Here is a 22001-nt window from a genome sequence, read left to right as displayed (position 1 = left end):
CGGTCTGGATCAGCGCTTCCAGAATAATGACACACAACCTCACGTTTGGTTATTTGTAGGGATGCACCAATAGGATTTTTTGGGCCGATACCGATTTAAACAGACAACTTCTGGCCGATACCGATATTAAACACTTGTATACAATACCATACAGTTGGTCTATTAGCTAGTTTATTTATGCTTCAAATTATTTTTTCTGAACATGGATTTGATCTAATTAACATTCAACTGACCAACATAATAAGAGAGGCACAAATTAAGCTAAAACAAATATAATAAGACAACATGACAACCTTAAAAGGTGGTCTTTGATATTCAGCATTTATTTTATTAACAACATTAACAAATTTTTTACATATAATGGATTTCTTTATGCAGTTTATTAATAAACAATCGGTATCGTCCTTTCTCGTGTTTATTGCTGATATGCCGATGGTTTCAAATTCATCAAAAATCGGCCGATAAATATCGGCGGCCGATACATCGGTGCATCACTAGTTATTTGTAAATTGTATTTGTTACCAGACACTTGTTTACAGCAGAGACATTTTTATTTGTCATAAAAGTGGTGTGGAGATGAAAAATGTTAAATGAAAAATTATTTTTGTTTAAAAATAAGTTTGTAAAAATCAGCGTTTAAAACCAACTCCTATGCCGATTTACAACTGGAAGCTTATAATAATGATTTATAATTTGAGCTCTACACAATCATCAAAAAATGACTTTCTTAGTATGTTTGTCGTCTTTTCAGTACAAATATCTTAAAATTCTTAAATTAAAATAAGCAAAATGACCTTAAAAAATAAGTCTAAAAAAAACTTAAAAAAGCAAAGAAATCTGCCAGTCGGGTAAGAAAAAATCTTAAAATACTTAATTCAAGAAAAAATGTCTTACCCCATTAGCAAATTTGTTTTTTTAAGGTTATTTTGCTTATCAAGAAAGTACATCTTGATTTAAGAATTTTTTAAATTTGTACTGAAAACAAGACAATAATACTAAGAAAAAAAACTCAATTTTTGCAATGTGTAGTCTGATTTTGCAGGTCATGTGACGTCAACCCCCATAAAGATAAATATGTAAAGTGACCTGCAATTTATGTTACAAACACAGATGGCGATAGAGAGGCATTGCTGCTTTAAAGAAAATTATTTAACGTGTTTTAACGTTTTGTGTACACATTTCTTTTACAGTTTTTTTATTTTACATTGCTTGTATATGAATGATTTTTATTTAATTTAATTTAAATGTTTTTTATTTTCGTTCATACTGCGTCCAACAGTTGACATTAGTAGTGAATTATTTTGTCTCATTTTATCAAAATTTTATGAAATCATCTGTTCACTGCAAAAAAATTACTTTCATACTTAGCATTTTTGTCTTGTTTTCAGTACAAATATCAAAAAATTCTTAAATTAAGATGTATTTTATTGATGAGCAAAATGACCTAGAAAATAAGTCTAGTTTTTAGACAAAAAAAAATTTAAGCAAATTTGTTTTTATGAAAAAGTTAACTTATTTCAAGAACTTTTTTTCTTATTCCATTGGCAGATTTTTTGCTTGTTTTAAACACTAATTTACTTAAAGTTTATATTTTTTGTCTAAAAACTAGACTTATTTTACTTATCAATAAAATCCATCTTAATTTAAGAATTCTTAGATATTTTTACTGAAAACAAGACAAAAAGGTATTTTTTTGCTGTGTTTTCCACTTGAATCGAATCATTGTGTTATTGACGTGTTTTTCTAATGTTTGTGTACTCAGGTGCCGTTTACTGATCTAGTAGACGCTGCTAAGTGTGTGGTGAAGGCTTTATTTATCCGTGAGAAGTACATGAATGTATCACTGCAGAGTTTCTGTAAGACCACCGCTCGATCCCTTCAGGAGCTCAATGACAGACCGCCAGACGTCAACTTCAGTCAGGACGCTCACGAGAGCCCGGTCGACTCAGGTGTGTAATCAAACACACACACACACACACACACAGAAGAGATTCAAGTGACTCATCTCTCTCTCTCTTTCTCAGATGCTCCCGTTCACCCACCGGTGTCAAAAACTCACCCCTATGAAGGGCAGGACATGAAGAACCTGCCGTCTGATGTGGGTTACAGCTGTAAGATGGTGGAGGGAGTCGTTCATGTCTACACAAAACAAAACCCAATGGACAAGTGAGTGTGTGTCTGTATGCTTATGTGTGTGTGTGTGTGTGTGTGTGTGTGTGTGCTGCTAAATTTAGCAAAACCTCATTTTAACAAATGACCATAAAAGGAAAAATGGATCATAAACCTAATGAAGTGATTTGAAACACTTTACATGAGCAGAAGCTCAACATCAAACAAGCCTGACGGATCTGTGATGCACACAGTAGTGTTTTAGGAGATTTATTTAGCTGCTTACTGTTTTGAAGATGCATCTAAATCGACGTCTGGTGTCTGTGTAAAACCCTGAAACCCTGCTGTCTTGTTACTGTGTGTTCATACCAGACGCAACCGAAGTGTATAAACCCCGCTATTCATTTTGAGTTAACTGGCGTTGTTACCACGTGATTTTTACATCATTCCCACATGATGATTGCGTCATTACCGCATTGGAATTTGCGTCGTTTGCGTGGGAAATTTGCGTTGTTTGCACGTGAAATTTGCATCGTTTGCGCGTGAAATTTGCGTCATTCGTGTGTGAAATTTGCCCGTTTGCACATGAAATTTCCATTGTTTGCACTTGAAATTTGCATCATTTGCGCGTGAAATTTGAGTCATTCGCGTGTGAAATTTGCGCGTTTGCACGTGAAATTTGCATCGTTTGCACTTGAAATTTGCATCGTTTGCGCGTGAAATTTGCGTCATTCGCGTGTGAAATTTGCGTGTTTGCACTTAAAATTTGCGTTGTTTGCATGTGAAATTTGTGTCGTTCGTACGTGATTTTCGCATTGTTAGCAAGTGATTTTCTCATCATTCATTTGTGAAATTTGCTTCGTGAAATTTGCGTCAATTGCTCATAAAATTTGTGACGTTCACTTGTGACAATTTGCTGGCTTTAGCTAGCTGGTAGTCTCAATATTTGTATATATATAAATTGTTTAAAGAGCGATTTTTACTACTTGGCAGATTGTCTGACCTCCTCATTCACTTAATTCGTGCGTAATTGCGTAATTTGCGCTGCCTTTGCATTGTAAATCACTTGAGCTTAACACTTCATTCGCATCTGGTATGAACGCACCATTAGTCTGCTTACTAGTGTTTAGTACGGAGTCAAATCATTTAATACATCAGGTTTATAGGTGTGTGTGTGTGTGTGTGTGTGTGTGTGTGTCTACAGGAGCACAGAATTAGATCTCCCATATCCAGATCTGCAGGAATTCATCACCGATATGAACGTCATGATGTCTTTGATCATCAACGGCCCTGTGTAAGTCACACATTACCCAGCATGCATTGTGCTCATGCACTCAGCCGTATGCGGGTGTGCATGCGTTTAATTCGGATGTGTTTGTGTTTTTACAGAAAGTCGTTCTGTTATCGGCGGCTGCAGTACTTGAGCTCAAAGTTTCAGATGCACGTTCTTCTGAATGAGATGAAGGAGCTGGCGGCGCAGAAGCAAGTGCCACATCGAGATTTCTACAACATACGAAAAGTACGTCTGCATATTACACACCTGAATAGTTTAGATGACATGTTTATATAATTTTATCGTCTCTCTTTCTGTCTTCATCTCAGGTGGACACGCACATTCACGCGTCATCCTGCATGAATCAGAAACATCTGTTGAGGTTCATCAAGCGTGCGATGAAGAAATACCCCGATGAGATCGTGCACATGGAGGGCGGTCGCGGTCAGACGCTGATGGACGTGTTCGAGAACATGAATCTGAAGGCGTACGACCTCAGCGTCGACACGCTCGACATGCACGCGGTAAGACGACATAATAAAAATCATGTACGGATCACATGACGTCTGTGTGACATCATAAACTTGCTCCTCAGGACAGAAACACTTTCCATCGCTTCGACAAATTCAACTCCAAATACAACCCCATTGGAGAGTCCATCCTCAGGGAGATCTTCATCAAAACTGACAATCACATCAACGGCAAATACTTCGCCCACATCGTCAAGGTACGAGAGCTCAACCATTTTCATATGATAGTCAAATATGTATATCATTACAGTGAATGTGGTGCTGTGTGTTTGTACAGGAAGTGATGTCAGACCTCGAGGAGAGTAAATTTCAGAACGCCGAGCTGCGTCTCTCCGTATACGGTCGATCTATGGATGAATGGGATAAACTTGCGGAGTGGGCCGTTTCACACTCTGTGTATTCTGACAACGTCCGCTGGCTCGTTCAGATCCCACGACTCTTGTGAGGAAATGACATCAGTCGTGTATGTGTGTGTTTGTGTCTGTGTGTTGATGTTGTAGGTCACTGATGTGTGTGTTTGTGTCTGCAGTGATGTTTACCGCACAAAGAAACAACTGATAAACTTCCAGCAGATGTTGGAGAATATATTCATGCCTCTGTTTGAGGTGACCATCAACCCCAATAGTCACCCAGACCTCCACCTGTTCCTACAACACGTAAGTCTTACTGTGCGTTCACACCAGACACGAATGATGCGATTAAATTAAATAAATCACCCTATTCACGCATAGTTAGACACTTCAACATTTTGAGTTAACTCATCATTCAAAATTTGCGTCGTTAGCCCGTGAAATTTGCGTCATTAACGCGTGAAATTTTGGTCATTAGCGAGTGAAATGTGCATCATTAACGCGTGAAATTTGTGTAATTAGCTCGTGAAATTTGCATCATTAGCGCGTGCAATGTGTGTTATTAGCGCGTGAAATTGGTGTCATTAGCGCGTAAAATGTCGACATTTGCGTGTGAAATTTGCATCATTAGTGCATGAAATTTGCGTCAATAGCGTGTGAAATTTGTGTCATTAGCGCGTGAAATTTGTGTCATTAGTGCGTGAGATTTGCATCATTAGCATGTGAAATCTGCGTCAATAGCGCGTGAAATTTGCGTCAATAGTGTGTGAAATTTGCGTCAATAGCGTGTGAAATTTGTGTCATTAGCGCGTGAAATTTGCGTTATAGTGCGTAAAATGTGCGTTATTTGCGCATGAAATTTGCGTCATTAGCGCGTGAAATTTGTGTCATTAGTGCGTGAGATTTGCATCATTAGCATGTGAAATCTGCGTCAATAGCGCGTGAAATTTGCGTCAATAGCGTGTGAAATTTGCGTCAATAGCGTGTGAAATTTGCGTCTAGTGTGTGAAATTTGTGTCATTAGCGCGTGAAATTTGCGTTATAGTGCGTAAAATGTGCGTTATTTGCGCATGAAATTTGCGTCATTAGCGCGTGAAATTTGTGTCATTAGTGCGTGAGATTTGCATCATTAGCATGTGAAATCTGCGTCAATAGCGCGTGAAATTTGCGTCAATAGCGTGTGAAATTTGCGTCAATAGCGTGTGAAATTTGCGTCAATAGCGTGTGAAATTTGTGTCATTAGCGCGTGAAATTTGCGTTATAGTGCGTAAAATGTGCGTTATTTGCGCATGAAATTTGCGTCATTAGCGCGTGAAATTCGCTGCATTAGTGCATGAAATTTGTGTCATTAGTGCGTGAAATTTGCATCATTAGCGGGTGAAATCTGCGTCAATAGCGCATGAAATTTGCGGCAATAGCGTGTGAAATTTGTGTCATTAGCGCGTGAAATTTGCGTCATTAGCGCGTGAAATTCGCTGCATTAGCGCATGAAATTTGCGTCAATAGCGTGTGAAATTTGTGTCATTAGCGCGTGAAATTAGATAACGTGATTAGTTAACGCCAAAGTTTTTCAACATTTTTCAACTCATGCGATTTGCATGAATCCCGCTTTGCGTCTGTCAAACACCCGAAACACTCAATTCGCACAGTGTCATTCACGCAAATCGTGTCATTCGTGAATCGCACCACAGGATGTCTATGGCACCTTTTCATTAACTTAACATGTAAATTATTCGCACTTTACGCTTAATTCGCATCTGGTGTGATGTGATTATTTTTGTGTTTGTTATCAGGTGGTGGGTTTTGACAGTGTCGATGATGAGTCTAAGCCGGAGCATCACATCTTTAATCTGGACAGTCCATCACCTGACCGCTGGTGTGAAGATAATAATCCACCGTATTCATATTATCTGTACTACATGTACGCCAACATCACCGTCCTGAACCACCTGCGCAGGTACACACTCACACTCACATACACACACACACACACACACGTCACATCATCTATATGATGATCTCTGCATCGCCTGAACCTCTCCACTGTGTTTGTGTAGGAGGCGGGGCTTCCAGACCTTCATGCTGCGACCTCACTGCGGGGAGGCGGGGCCTATTCATCACCTGGTGTCTGGATTCATGCTGTCAGAAAACATATCACACGGACTGCTGCTCAGAAAGGTAAAGACACACACAACACAAACAGATATTTTAAGAGTTTATTTGTCAGCTTGTGAGTTCATTTCTGTCTGTCTGTCTGTAGGCTCCAGTCCTGCAGTATTTGTTTTATTTGGCTCAGGTTGGCATCGCCATGTCTCCTCTGAGTAACAACAGTCTGTTTTTGAGTTATCATCGTAATCCTCTGCCCGAGTATCTGTCCCGCGGGCTCATGGTGTCGCTCTCCACCGATGACCCTCTGCAGTTTCACTTTACTAAGGTGAGACGGGTGTCTGTCTGTCTGTCTGGCTCGTGATGTCTGTCAATACTCTGTGTCTGATGTTAAAGCATCAGTTTCAGGTTAATGGCTGAAGCTGGAACAAACTTTCACCTGATCGACCTTTACTACGGTATTTATGAGCAGTGTTTTGCATGACTGTATGTGCGTGTGTGTGTGTGTGTGTGTGCTCGTGCGTAGCATCAATCATTGGTCAGTTTTGTTGATGTTTATATCCATGTGATGTGATTGGCAATTAAACATGTATATTTCAGACCCTTTGTGCAACCATCTGGATGTTTTTGTGTCACTTTGTGTATTGATTTGATGTTGTGTGTTTCTATATACATGTTTGTGTGTTGTGTGTTTCAGGAGCCTCTGATGGAGGAATACAGCATCGCTGCCCAGGTCTGGAAACTGAGTTCATGTGACATGTGTGAGCTCGCCCGAAACAGTGTGTTAATGAGTGGATTCTCACACAGGGTAACACGCACACCTGTACACAAACACACACACACTACGGAAGAGGATTAGGGCCACTGGTGAAAATTTTTTTGAATTCTGACTTTATTCTCAGAATTCTGACTTTAATCTCTTAATCTCAGAATTCTGAGATTAAAGTCAGAATTCTGAGATTAAAGTCAGAATTCTGAGATTAAAGTCAGAATTCTGAGATTAAAGTCAGAATTCTGAGATTAAAGTCAGAATTCTGAGATTAAAGTCAGAATTCTGAGATTAAAGTCAGAATTCTGAGATTAAAGTCAGAATTCTGAGATTAAAGTCAGAATTCTGAGATTAAAGTCAGAATTCTGAGATTAAAGTCAGAATTCTGAGATTAAAGTCAGAATTCAAATAATTTTTTCACCAGTGGCCCTAATCCTCTTCCGTACACAGACACCTACATATACACAAACATGAAAAAAATTGTAAAGACAAAACATTTAAAAAGGTAAAAAGGCAATTTTTTGTAAATTCTTTTGTCTTTACATTTTTCTTTTTTTTTGTCTTTACATTTTTCTTAATTTTTTTCAACGTTTTTGTGCTTGATTTGTTTTCTTTTGAATTTTTGTCTACTATTTGATAAAAAATTAGTCTTAAAATTTCTTGTCTTTTAAATTTTTGTTCTTTTTATCATTTTTATTGTCTTTAAATGTTTTTTCTTTCAATATTTTGTCTTTAAATATTTTATACTTTTTTCAAATTTTTTCAACTTCTTTTGTCTTAAAATATTTTTTTCTTCCAAATTTTGTTGTCTTTACATTTTTTATATATTAAAAAAAAAAAAATTTTTGTCTTTATATCTTTTTTCTTTTAATTTTTTAACATTTTTTGTATATTTTTTCTTTTTCTTTTTTTTTACATTTTTTGTCTTTAAATTTTTATCTTAATGCATTTTTTTTGTCTTACATTTTTCTCTTAATTTTTTTTTTACTTTTTTGTCTTTGACTTTTTCTTTACATTTTTTTCTTTTAAAATGTTTTAATTTTTTTATATATTTACATTTTTTCTTTACATTTTTTGTCTTTGATTTTTTTCTTTTGAATTTGGTCTACTATTTTTTTTTACTTTTTTGTCTTTGAATTATTTTTCTTTACATTTTTGTCTTTACATTTTTTTTTTAAATGTAAATAACTGTAAAGCCAAAAAAATAAAAAATACATGAAGACAAAAAATGTAAAGACAAAAAATAAACAATATGTAAAGATAAAAAAGTGGGAAAAAAGATTTAAAGACAAAAAATGTAAAAAAAGAAAAAAAATACAAAAAAGAAAAATATATAAAGACAAAAAAAATTTTTATGTGTAAAGACAAAAATGTAAAGAAAAATTTAAAGACAAAAAAGTTAAATAAAATTGAAAAAAAAAATCTAAGAAAAGAAATTGGCAAGAAAAGAAATGTAAAGACTAAAAAATGTGAAGAAAATGTGAAAACTCATTTTTAGGATAATAATTGTGAAAATGAATGTAAAAAAATGAAAGATTAAAACAATGTAAAATAAAATTTAAAAAAATTGTAAAGGCAAAAAAACAATTAAGACAAAAAAGTTGAAACAAAAATAAACATTTAAAGACAAAAACTATTTTTAAAAGCGAAAACTAATTTGAAAGAGAAAAACAAATATTAGGACTCTCAGGGGTTCAGTAGTGTGTATGTATGATTACATTCTCACAGTTGAATCACTCGTGTTTGTGTTGTTCCTCTCAGGCTAAGAGTTATTGGTTAGGTCCTGGTTATGATGAAGAAGGACCGTTCAGCAATGACATCCGTCGCACAAACGTTCCTGACATCCGTGTGGCGTACAGACACGAAACTCTGTGTGAAGAGCTTCATCTTATCACGCAAGCCGTCCAGACGCAAGAGCTCGACAACATCGAAGAGGAGACGCCGTCTTTTAATCTAAGCCAATCAGCACGTTAGACGAGTCACCCGTCCACGAGTGCTCTAGCGTGACACTAGAGCACTCGTAACCCCGTCCATACCTTACCTGTCCAATCAGGACGCTACAAGCGTCCTGATTGGACAGGTAAGGTATGGACGGGGTTACGAGTGCTCTAGTGTCACGCTAGAGCACTCGTAATCCCGTCCAGGACCACGTCAACATTCCAACATTTCATCTCTGTCTGATATAGTGCATGTTTAGAGATATTTAAGCTATGCATAGAGATATAAATATATATTTATGTGTTTCACATTATACCTCATTTATATGTTAGAGTTTACTCGTGTGCTTAAAGGCACCTTGAGCTTTACTACCAATAGAGTTCACGCACGCACGCACACACAACTGAACTGAAGAACCCATACCGCAACAGAACCATGATCACATAAGTCACATACAGTATGTGTTCATTGATTTGTTTTGGCAGGACTGTTCAGATGAGTGTTTGCTCTGTAATGACTCAGTCTGGTCTACAGGTGGCACTATAGAGCCCAGACTCCATTGAGCCTTTATGAAGAATATTTTTATAATCAGACTTAGTTTACTGATCTTAAAGCAGGAGTCGTCTGCTGTCGGGGCAGTAGATGAAGAGTATTGTGTCTTTATGTTAATTTTATTCATGCATAAGTTTATTATGTTTGAGATTTGTTTTAAAAAATTGTTTTTTTTTTAATTCACGTAGTGTCTGTAGGATCTCACACACACACACGCATGTGTTTTAATGTCTATCATTCAATTGACTGTTAAGATCTCCAAACTATTACTGTTTGCTCAATGATTCCCGATAATACTTTATCGATGTTAGATCATTATTGAGTAAAAACAGCATGATTTATTCAAGTTAAATGCAGAGCAAAGCATGACATACAACATGATGAGACATGTTTAAAACAATGACATACAGAGCAAAAGATCTGAAAATAAACACAATTCTCTGTGAATGATATCTTTAATAAAGTCTGTGTGTGTATTCAACATCATCTGTTGTGTTTATTTGTCATTGACGCTTAGTTATATTATAATTACAGCAATGATTATGAATAAATATGAAACAAACACTAGGATTTGAGTTTATAATGACAAACATCATGACTGTTTGTTATGGGTAAAATGAAAGTATACTTGAATGTACTAAAACATACCAGCAAGTACTGTGTAAAATAAAATTGTTTAAGATAAACACGACATCTATACTAATTGAAAGTAAAGGGACTATAGGCGTCTTCATCGGCTCATATCAGTGGTGTAATTGCACTCGCCATCTGTAAAGATTAAACATGACATCACCAGTAAAATATATTATTGTACTAGAAATAAACCTACAGTAAATACCAGCAACTACATTTGGAGTAAATTGCTATTTTGTGCTAAATAAAAGTGTTATAGACTAGAAATATATCAATTAAAATGATAGTTTAACTTCAGTGCGCTTGAAAAGTATACAAAACATCAGAAATACTTAATATGATTTTAAGACATAAATGGGATCTCAAAATTGCACAGTTGGGTACACTTAGATGTCCTTAAGTTTATAACTTTTAATTTATTAAGTGTAAATGTACTACTTTCACGCATTAAAGTATTTTACTGTATGTTTTTCCACCTAGGATAACATATATAAATGTATCATTAGCTTTAAAGTATTGCATTTCATTACTGAATCAGATTTAAATATATTTTAATATGAAATGCCATTAATAATGTAATGAATATTTAAATATGTCTGAAGTGTTTTGGACTCACAGCAAGGGCAGATTTGACGTTCTGGAGCTGATAGAAAACTCGACCTCCTTCTTCTGGACAAACTGTTTTTAATTCATCACGTGTCATTCCCAACAACATAGAGCCACTGAGACCTCCTAAACAACGAACCGTACTGAAAGAGAGAGAATGAGTTTATATTTACGTACATGCAGTGCAATCCACTTAACCTTACAGATTCAGTCCCCAAAAAACTGAAAGATCTTTTATCTCTTTTTTGATTTATGATAGGAGGGCAAAACTTTTATTTTTTTCAGAAACAATTAAATAAGAATTTAAAATAACTTTTCATTTCTGAGATGATAACTGAAGGTCACAGACTGAATTAAACAATGAAGCTCCAAACACACTGCTTAATGTTGCAATGTCTTAAAGAATAAAATGGTGTGGAGGCCTTTCTTTTTCAATTTTTCAAAAACATGTAAAGACAAAAAAAATTTAAAAAAAATTTAAAGATGCAAAAAAATGTCTTTATTTTTTTAGATGAAACAATTTTTGAAAGAGAAAAAATGTAGACAATTTAATTTTGCTGGAAATTTTTTTTGAAAAGTTAAAAATGTAAAAAAACCATTTTTTGAAAGATAAAAAAATTTGAGAGAGAAAAATGTTTTTTGGAAAGATTAAAAACATTTGAAAGAGAAAGAAAATGTTAAGAGAAAAAAATGTTGAAAGAGAAAAACTATTTGAAGAAAATAAATTTTGAAAGAGAAAAAAAAATTTTTGGAAAGAGAAAAAAAAATTTTGGAAAGAGAAAAAAATTGAAAGAGAAAGAAAATGTTAAGAGAAAAAAATGTTGAAAGAGAAAAACTATTTGAAGAAAATAAATTTTGAAAGGGAAAAAAAATTTTGGGGAAGGGAAAAAAAATTTTTGGAAAGAGAAAAAAATTGAAAGAGAAAGAAAATGTTAAGAGAAAAAAATGTTGAAAGAGAAAAAATATTTGAAGAAAATACATTTTGAAAGAGAAAAAAAAATTTTTGGAAAGAGAAAAAAAATTTTTGGAAAGAGAAAAAAATTGAAAGAGAAAGAAAATGTTAAGAGAAAAAAATGTTGAAAGAGAAAAAATATTTGAAGAAAATAAATTTTGAAAGAGAAAACTTTTTTTAAAGATAAAAAATGTAAAAGAGAAAAATGTCAAGACAAAAAAAATGAAAAAAAAAATTTGAGAAAAAAAAGAACTTTTTGAAAGAGAAAAAAGTGTAAAGACAAAAAACATTTGAGAGAAAAAAAAATTTTTTGGAAAGAGAAAAAAAATATTTTAAGAAAAAAAATTTTTTGAAACAAAAACATTTTGAAAGAGAAAAAACATCTTTGGAAAGAGATTTTTTTTTTTAAAGAAAAACAGTTTGAAACCAAAAAATTTAAAAAAAGAGAAAAAACTTTTTTGGGAAAGATAAAAAGATAACAATGTTTTTTAAAGGGGTGTGTAGTATACAGAGCCCCTAAGGTGACATTGGAGTAAAAAATCTAAAGTTTAGTTTCATGTGCTCATGTGAAACTTTCATGTGCAGATTTTTTTTTAGTTTAGTTTTTAAACTTTATTTAATTTCTGCTTCATGTCACCTTAGGGGCTCTGTAGTAGTATGCAGTATGCAGTGTGTATGATATACAGTATGTAGAATACACATAACATCCTTACATTTTACTGAAGCCTTTGTGTTCCAGCCAGACTTTCACTTCTTCTGGACGAGATCTTTTACTGAGAGCAGGCGCAGACGCCTGCGCAGACTCCTGCTGGACACAAGAGTGAATGATGATTCTCAACACACAAACAAACAGACACACAATCACAATGACATTTACAGACACACAATAACAATGACATATACAAACACACAATAACAATGACATATACATACACTCTTCTGCTGATCTGGAGACTGAAGCATGTTGTTCGGCACGTAACCGACTTGTCCCTCATTATTCCTCACCTTCCACCACTGCTTAGACATGTCCAACAACTACACAAACACACACAGACACACACAGCACACAAAATAACAATTTATTCAGTTTATATTCAGAGTTAGACCTAAGTATTTATGTTTTGTGATGATTGTATGAGTGTTTTGTTAGTGTTATATTCATGCTTGTGTATATTGTGTGTGTGTGTGTGTGTGTGTGTGTGTGTGTGTGTGTGTGTGTGTGTGTGTGTGTGTGTGTGTGTGTGTGTGTGTGTGTGTGTGTGTGTGTGTGTGTGTGTGTGTGTGTGTGTGTGTGTGCATGTGTTGTATTCACCTGTAGTTCTTCTCCTTTACTGACTGTAAGTTCTCGGTCATTACGAGCTGTGAAATCAAATATCGCTCGCAAGAAACTCACTGGAACTTCATCTTCTGCACTAAACACACTCAAATAATACACAACACACAATAAACACCATAATCTCTTATAGGAATGAAGACTGATGTGTGTTATATTTGTACCTTTGTGTTGTTTCCAGCCTCGATCTGAAACTCTATAGACAGATGATAAACAAACTATTAGAAGAATATCGTTATCCTTGTCTATGATTGTTTCATTATAATATTAGTTATTTTTGTTAAGTTTTGTTGCTAGTTTAGTTGTAATGTGTGTGTGTGTTTATACCATCGGTGGTGTGATGGAGGTTGGTGACCTGGGTGTGTCTGCGATCCTCGGCTGTCCGATCTCTGGAGGCGTCCAGCCGTCATCAAACACCGGAATGAATGTTTGAATATATTCATCATCATCTGCCCATTTAGTGCTACAACGGAGACACACAAAAACAATAAAGCCTGTGTCACATCAGTGTGTGTGTCTGTGTGTGTTTGTGTTCGTGTGTATTACCTAGGAATGTTCCAGGGATCTCCGAGCGACTGCCAGAGTTGATCTTCTTCAAGTGTTGCGTGTTCACTCAAGAACTGAATACACATCGGCTCTAACAGAGGAACCACAACAGACTGTGGAAGATCTTCACTACAGTTGAACACAATCTACACACAAACACACAACCTATTAAAGACTTTATAGAGAAACAGACATTATATAATGATATAATGTGTAATGTGTGTGTGTCTCACCAGTGGTAATACAGTGAAGAGACAGTGTACGAGTTCAACAGCGTTGGGGTTTTCAATCTTTCCCTGTAGTTTAGCCTGATGATAAAACACACAACTCTCACTGATTCACATCACAATCAAATAAAAACACTCTGACCTTTAACCTCAGATGAAGCTCACGCACCAGCAGATTAAAAGCCGTCTTGACTTTTCGTAGACACATGGTGAACTCTTCTTCTGTCGGCATTCCCTTCACAACTTCAACAACACACAAACATTCACACATCAACACAAACTTCAGCATGAACAAAATAGAGAAATATGAGAAAATAAAACATGTAAAAAGGAAAAAAATCTTATGACATTTTGTCTTTTTTTTCTTCCTCATGTTTTGTTATTTTTACATTGCAACTTCTGAAAGTTCTGTAAGATTCACAAAAACATTCATACGATAAATTACAGGAAGGTTTTTTTGAAAAGTTCACCAGTGTATTTCTCAAAAATTTCTTACAAAGTGGGCAAAAAATTCTCTTTCAAAAAATATTTTTATTTACATTTTTTATTTCAAATGTTTTTTCTCTTTAAAAAAATATTTAAAAGAAAAAAAACTCAATTTAAATAAAATATTTTGAAAGACAAAAATATTCGAAAGAGAAAAAACATGTAAAAAGGAAAAAATCTTATGACATTTTGTCTTTTTTTCTTCCTCATGTTTTGTTATTTTTACATTGCAACTTCTGAAAGTTCTGTAAGATTCACAAAAACATTCATACGATAAATTACAGGAAGGTTTTTGAAAAGTTCACAAGTGCAATTCTCAAAACTTTCTTACAAAGTAGGCAAAAAATTATCTTTCAAAAAATATTTTTATTTCAATTTGTTTTATTTGAAATGTTTTTCTCTTTCAAAAAAAAATATTTCAAAGAAAAAAATAAAAATGTAAAGATTTTTTTTTTGAAAGACAAAAATATTCGAAAGAGAAAAAAATTTGAAAGACAAAAAACATGTAAAAAGGAAAAAAACTTATGACATGAGATCCTCCTTGTGCAGAATTTTTTTTAAAGTTTATTTTCGCGTGTGCACGTGAAACTATCGCGTGTGCCCTTAAGAAGACATGAAGCAAAAATTAAATAAAGTTTAGTTTTGGGTGCGCATGTGAAACTATCGCATGCGCACGTCAAACTATCGCGTGCGCATGCGAAAGTTTCATGTTCGCATGCGAAACTAAACTATTTAATTTTTGCTCCTTGTCCCCTTAGGGGCTCCGTATGTGATCATCATAATATCAGTGTAAAATTTCTTAACTAAATTTATCTTTACGAAATAAACTATCAAAATAGCAATTTCTGACTCGACACAATATATTTCACATATGAAACGACCCAAAAATCTTTTAAAAAACTTGAGTTATCTTTATCCAGCCTGTATTTTATGAGTTTGCGAATTCGTATTATTTCTTATGAAGTGAATTGTACACAGCGGCAGAAGCAAATCATAAACAAATGTACAAATGTGGTTGTACAAAACAATATGAATTAGCCACCTTGTTAAATACGTACAAATTGTCATGAGATAGCGTTGGGTTATTGTCATTTAAGGCAATGCTCTTTGAGATTTTGGTCAAAGTTAAGAAAAAGAATAAAAGGGGAACAAAAAATAAGTTTTTTCTTAAATTAGTTTTTTCTTAATATTAATGTGAAAACGGCATCTAGTTTTTATAATCAAACGTTTAATTCTCTGTACATTAATAACAGCTGTAGTTAAACTCTCACCTTTCCTCTTCTTCTTTTTCTTCTTCTTCTTCTTTTTCTTTTCATCCATTTTTGGGGCGACGGCTATCACTCTGTCCACAAACGCCTCAATATCACTAATCAAATGATTCAGTATGTCCTGAACAGAGACACGTTCACATTAATGTCTGCATGTGAAATCTCAATGATTTTAAGCTTAACTTTCATTCTCTTATTATCCTCACCACATCTCTCTGTCTTTCTGTGTACAGCCTCTGAGGGGGCGGGGAAAGATTGAGAGGGGGCGGAGTCTGAACAGGGGTCTGATCTGAACGGGACGGAAATAAAGAAATGTTGATAGTGAAGTATATTTCAGTATTAAGACTGATCACATGACTGTAAGGCAAAGGATTGTGGGTAATATTATATTTAATGACCCCACCATAATCCGGAGCGCTCCAATGTTCTGGAAGTTTCTGTTTATTGACGGGCAGCGGGGAAGAGCTTCTTAAATTTCTTTGCCCAAAGTTTCCCGGATCAGCTTTACTGTAGAATGAGAGTTTATGTTTATGTAAAGATTCATGTGAATATAAAGTCAATGAACAGCTTACCTGATATTATTCTGCTTATGTTCACGGGTTTTGCGTTGAAGAAATCGTTCCAGATCTTTCTTCATATAATCGGCCTGAATGATGAATGAAAGAGATGAATGATTTGTGATGTGTGTATGATGTGATGTGTTTGTGTTTGATGTGAGTATTAAAGTGAACTCACCCTGAGAGATTCAGTCTGAAAGAGAAACACACTGATGATTCGACTCTTTTGATCCTGAACCGATAGAGTCAAGAGAGATTCATAAACACACTCATCTAATACAGCCGACACATCCAATATACTGCTCAACGACCACGACTCCAACTCCTCCTAAACACAACACAACAACACAACACACAAATAAACAATCATCATACAACATAAACAAACATCATACTAATAAACAAACATGACATAACAAACAACACAACACACAAATAAACAACAAACATAAATAAACATCACACTAATAAACAAACATGACATAACAAACAAACAAACAAACACAACAATCATCACACACATAACAACACAACACACAAATAAACAATCATCATACAACATATACAAACATGACATAACAAACAGAACAATCATCACACACATAACAACACAACAAACAAATAAACAATCATCATACAACATAAACAAACATCATACTAATAAACAAACATGACATAAACAAACAAACAAACAAACAAACAAACAAACAAACACAACAATCATCACACACATAACAACACAACACACAAATAAACAATCATCATACAACATATACAAACATGACATAAAAAAAAAAAACACAACACACAAATAAACAATAAACATAAATAAACATCACACTAAGAAACAAACATGACATAACAAACAAACACAACACACAAATAAACAAAAAACATACAAAAAATAAACATCACACCAATAAACAATCATGACATAAACAAATAAACACAACAATCATCACACACATAAACAATTACTCAAATAAACAATCAGCATACAACAAAAATAAACTTCAGACAACCATCACATAAACAAACACAACGATCATCACACAAAAAACAATCACAACAAGCAATCACTACAAAACAATCACAACAAACAATCATCACACAAAAAACAATCAGCATACAACACAAACCAACATCACACTAATAAACAATCATGACATAACAAACAACACAAATAAACAATACACATACAACATAAATAAACATCACACTAATTAACAATCACAATCATCACATAACAAACAATCACAACAAACAATAACCACACAAATAAACAATCACAACAAACAATCATCACACAAATAAACTATCACAACAAACAACCCGGACAAAAAATCATGACATAACATTCACTACACACAAGTATCACGAAACAAACAATCATGGCAAAAATAAACATTCACCACAATCATGACAAACAAACAAACTATCATCACAGAACAAACAATAATAACACAACAATCTGTACAAACAAACATGACAAATAATATATTATACATATATTTATGTATAATTTTTTACAATATCAAAATCTAAATAAAAATATATACATGTAAATGTTTGTTAAATACATACATGCATATGTGTGTGTATTTATGTATACTAAATAATTACACACAATACACACACAAAACTTTTATTTTGTATGCAATTATCATGATTAATCTTTAGACAGCTTTAGACAAAACAAACACTACAAACAATCATCACACAAATAAACAATCATTATACTGTACAACAATCACAACAAAGTCAAACAACCATGTCACAAACAACAATAACTACGAGTAGAAACAAATCACAACAAACAATCATGACAAAACAAACATTTGGTACTGTCATCACAGTGGCTGAAGGAAACGTTCAAATCTTATCATCTATCTCAGATTTACAACTGTAAATCTGAACTGTGTGAAATATTCATTTTAACATTTCCTCGCCTTTAGTGTTATAAAAAATCAATGTCACTCATGAGTAAGATCATATCATCAATCATAAATATACATTTATGTTACTGACCTTGGTCTCGACGTCTGTGAGGTAAAGCGCCTGATCTCGACCCTCCAGAATCACATCCTGACCCCATACACGACCCGTCGACTCCAGCAACTTCAATCTTTCAACGCAATCCTGTACAGACGACAGCTGCTGTCGGTCCAGCTCACAGGTGAACAGATGCTAGAGATGAAAACATCAGATGTGTGATATCTCCATCAATAACACAGTGAATATACATGAATATACATGAATGATGAGGTTCACCTCTACTTTATACCGACACCGATGCATCTCTCGGTTTATAGACTCAACATAATCCTTCCTCTGTACTGTAACACAATACACACAAACAAACAAACACAAAATCATTATGTGATAAACGCATTACTAACACTGTCCAGTCAAATTTCAGATTCAGCTTTTTGTTTGTTGATTTAAAGAGAACATTTCACTTTTTAAGATGTAAAATAAATATTTGCTATGCATCCAGTACATATGTGAAGTTTTACCATATAGATAATTTATTAAAAGATGTTAAAATTGACACTTTGTAGGAGTGAGCAAATTTTTTTTGGCTTTGTCCATTAAAATGCAAATGAACTGCTAATGCAAACACTGATCACCATAATGGTGGTTTGTTGCAATTGAAACTCAATTGTGCTGTCAATTATTTTCTCTCTTTCTCTCTTCACGAAATGTCAGTGCTGTGGTTGGATAGTGCAGATTAAGGGGCGGTATTATTATAACAAGATCCCCTTCTGACATCACAAGGGGAGCCAAATTTCAATGAGCTATTTTTTCACATGCTCGCAGAGAATGGTTTACCAAAACTAAGTTAGTGGGTTGATCTTTATCACATTTTCAAGGTTGATAGAAGCACTGTGGACTCAATTATGGTACTTAAACACAAGGTCAGATTTTGATGGTATGTCCCCTTTAATAAAACACTTGTTAGGATTGCTGATCTATAAATAGCACACAGTTATAAAGGTTAACAAAATGACGGACTAACACAGTTAACACAGATAAGCACCGAGTTAATATTCAACATCATCCTCACCAACAAAAAAAAAGATCTATACTTGTAGCGCAATTGGAGCTTTGCATTAGCAGTTTAAGGGTAACACGTTTGATTCACAGAGAACACAAGGTATAGATTAAATGATTGTCAAATAACGTAATATCTGAATACTCACAGTATATTGATTTAGCACTGAGTCTGGATAACCTCGACAGCTCTGAGGAAGTTTCATCTACAGTTGTGCTACTAAATCAAATGAAATTAAAATTAACACAGGTTTATTTTGTCTAAATGAGTTTAAATGAATTAAATCTGAAGTCTTACGTTGACTGTACTGAATCTGCATAGCTGTTGCTCAAATCATACCGACTCGAACTCTCAAACATTTTGCCAGAACACCTACAAACACACAGAAACATATCAGAAATGCAGTAATGTATGTATGCAGCTGTTTGCCAGTAAGTTAAATGAACATTAAACATTAACAGAATAAAACTATAAAATAACAGCCTCATGCAAAGCTTTCTGGAAACCAGAAATCCTCATCAACCTTTTTACTTTTCTTCAGATTTTGTTTCCAGAATGCTTTACATGAGGCTGTATTTTATAGTTTTACTCTGTAAAGATAAAGACTTGTTAATGTTTAATGTTCATTTAACTCTGAACAAACTGTTGCAGTAAATAACATCAATTTAAATTTACAGTAAGTTACTGGAAAACAGCTGCCAGTAATACTGTCATTTCTACGAACATTTTTTACATACAGTTATCTGTTATCTGACACCCTCACTTTACTAGGGCTGGGTATCGATTCAGATGTTCCAGATCGATTCGATTTCGATTCGTACGCTATCGGCTTGATTCGATTTTGATTCTCAGTTCGATTACGATTCTTAAGCAATCGGATTGATTTTTATACTCGATTCAAATCAATGAATATAGATTTAATACTATATTTATAAAAAAAAAACAGTGAACATAAGTTTACAAGTGGGTAATTAATAAAAAGAAATTAAGAGCCACCAACCTGTATATTGCACTTTTTTATTTTAAATACTTCGGTACATTAAAACAGAACCCATCTCTAATTTTCAAATGCATACAATTATGTTTAATACAATACAATTTTGATGCAAGATGAAAAATACATTCTGAAAAAAGTCAAAACAGTCGCATTCCTTGATCAAACAGGATCAGGTCATTTCATTAAAAAAAAAAAAAACGATTTGTGGCCTTTGAGAATCAATTTTTAATCAACCACTTTTTAAAAAAAAGATTAATTGAAGAATCGATTTTTTTTTTGCCCAGCCCTACACTTTATCACAGTAGATGTGCGTACAGGAGTGTAAATGCACGGTAGAAATAATTGAATAATAAACCTCAAGCCAGAAGCTCTATTACTAAAAACACAAGAATGTGGCAGATATCTGCAGGGTTTATGAGGTTATAAACAGATGATCTTTAATCAGTAGTGAGGAAATCCAGGCTGGACATTAACTTAACCCACCTGGTTACCATGGAAACTACCTGATATAAGATCATACGGTACAAGAGTCAAAAACATTGCACACATTCATTTACAAAAACAGAATTAACCTGAAGACAGACTGTACACTTACTTTATATTTGTCCACATTTTAGAAAAATTGTTAAATTAACAAAACTAAAATATGATAAAAATATGTCTTGATTATGTTGTGACTAAAAGTAAAATAAATCAAGACTTTAAAACAGCTTCTTCACTTCTTAATTTTAAACTTTATACGTTCACATCCATTCTTCACTGCCTTTTCTTCATTATTTAGCCAAACTTTATATATTTTCACAATCTGATATCTGTTTCTTACCTGTCGGTTGAGATGTTTCTCCTGAAGCGGTGCGTATGTGTGTTAGATCAAATCACGATCAGACTGACATACAAGAAACAAAGTCTGATCTGAAGTCAGTCTTTAAGGATCTCAGGTGTGACAGCACAGATCAGGTGGATGGGTGGAGACAGATTCAGAGAAACACAAACACACACCCCACTCAACTTGTTTGTGAGCATGCACCACAAAACCACATTCATAAGAGTCAATTTGTTCAAAACATGATCTGAATGTTAGGATTGGACAATACTTGGACAAGATACAACTAAAAAAGAATGTAAATATTGAGAAAATCACCTTTAAAGTTGCCCAAATTAAGTCCTTAGCAATACATATTAATAATGAGTAATACGTTTTATGAGATATTTGTGGTAGAAAATTTACAAAATATCTTAATTGAACATGATCTTTACTTAGCTGTTGAGTTTTGGCATAAAAAAACGATAATTTTGACCCATACAATCTATTGTTGGTTACTGCTACAAATATACCTGTGATAGTTCACCCAAAAATGTAAATTGTGTCATCAATTTCTCATTCTCATGTTGCTCTAAACCTGTATGAGATCATTTTTTTAACCATCATTTATCAAAATATTTCTTTTGTGTATATCGGAACAAAAAAAACTCATACAGGTTAACAACAACATGAGGATGAGAAAATTATGACAGATTTTACAAGAAGGACTAGGGTCAAGCTAAAATAAAAACATCTCAAGATTAAAGTCATTATAATGCGAGATTTAATTCGTAATTTTTTGAGAAATAAATCAAATTACAGAAATAAAGTCAATATAACAATAAATTCAGAATATTTCGAGCATAAATTCAATATAACAAGAATATTTTTGAAATATTAGGAATTCATTCT

At 33.9% G+C, this 22001-nt stretch overlaps 2 protein-coding genes across 9 annotated transcripts in view; one reads left to right on the top strand and one right to left on the bottom strand.

Annotated features, from left to right (window-relative positions):
• The window catches only part of ampd2a (adenosine monophosphate deaminase 2a), a 22488-nt gene extending 12375 nt beyond the window's left edge, over nucleotides 1–10113 (top strand). For 4 of the 6 annotated variants that reach the window (XM_065243214.2, XM_073813432.1, XM_065243208.2 and 1 more), the window contains 13 exons: nucleotides 1763–1949; nucleotides 2025–2166; nucleotides 3314–3403; nucleotides 3499–3628; nucleotides 3712–3906; nucleotides 3978–4109; nucleotides 4190–4353; nucleotides 4442–4568; nucleotides 6056–6219; nucleotides 6320–6440; nucleotides 6523–6696; nucleotides 7066–7176; nucleotides 8899–10113. In XM_065243214.2, the coding sequence (XP_065099286.1) occupies nucleotides 1763–1949; nucleotides 2025–2166; nucleotides 3314–3403; nucleotides 3499–3628; nucleotides 3712–3906; nucleotides 3978–4109; nucleotides 4190–4353; nucleotides 4442–4568; nucleotides 6056–6219; nucleotides 6320–6440; nucleotides 6523–6696; nucleotides 7066–7176; nucleotides 8899–9111 (1950 nt within the window). In that variant the 3' untranslated portion in view covers nucleotides 9112–10113. Of the gene's footprint in view, nucleotides 1–1762; nucleotides 1950–2024; nucleotides 2167–3313; nucleotides 3404–3498; nucleotides 3629–3711; nucleotides 3907–3977; nucleotides 4110–4189; nucleotides 4354–4441; nucleotides 4569–6055; nucleotides 6220–6319; nucleotides 6441–6522; nucleotides 6697–6770; nucleotides 6827–7065; nucleotides 7177–8898 lie in introns of those variants that run through there. The other 2 variants (XM_065243217.2, XM_065243218.2) reach the window with 2 other exon arrangements.
• eps8l3a (EPS8 signaling adaptor L3a) lies at nucleotides 9788–22001 on the bottom strand. Of its 3 annotated transcripts, none has more exons than XM_065243223.2 (20): nucleotides 21111–22001; nucleotides 19588–19662; nucleotides 19439–19509; nucleotides 18507–18571; nucleotides 18264–18422; nucleotides 16414–16563; nucleotides 16251–16324; nucleotides 16082–16185; nucleotides 15885–15967; nucleotides 15682–15799; nucleotides 14094–14167; nucleotides 13931–14005; nucleotides 13698–13843; nucleotides 13479–13614; nucleotides 13316–13347; nucleotides 13131–13230; nucleotides 12752–12853; nucleotides 12532–12626; nucleotides 10877–11009; nucleotides 9788–10395 (listed from the first exon to the last, which is right to left on the bottom strand). In XM_065243223.2, the coding sequence occupies exons 2-20, from the start codon at nucleotides 19647–19649 to the stop codon at nucleotides 10366–10368; spliced, it is 1809 nt and encodes a 602-aa protein (XP_065099295.1). In that variant the 5' UTR covers nucleotides 19650–19662; nucleotides 21111–22001; the 3' UTR covers nucleotides 9788–10365. The 3 variants fall into 3 exon arrangements, with proteins under 3 accessions (XP_065099295.1, XP_065099293.1, XP_065099294.1); XM_065243221.2 differs by having other exon boundaries at nucleotides 13131–13239; nucleotides 21111–21997; XM_065243222.2 differs by having other exon boundaries at nucleotides 12532–12623; nucleotides 13131–13239; nucleotides 21111–21997.

This window comes from Paramisgurnus dabryanus, chromosome 24 (genome assembly GCF_030506205.2).
Source record: "Paramisgurnus dabryanus chromosome 24, PD_genome_1.1, whole genome shotgun sequence".
NCBI classification, from domain to species: Eukaryota; Metazoa; Chordata; class Actinopteri; order Cypriniformes; family Cobitidae; genus Paramisgurnus; species Paramisgurnus dabryanus.
Note: the sequence above shows the minus strand (reverse complement) of the source record. Positions and strands in the feature narration are given on the sequence as shown.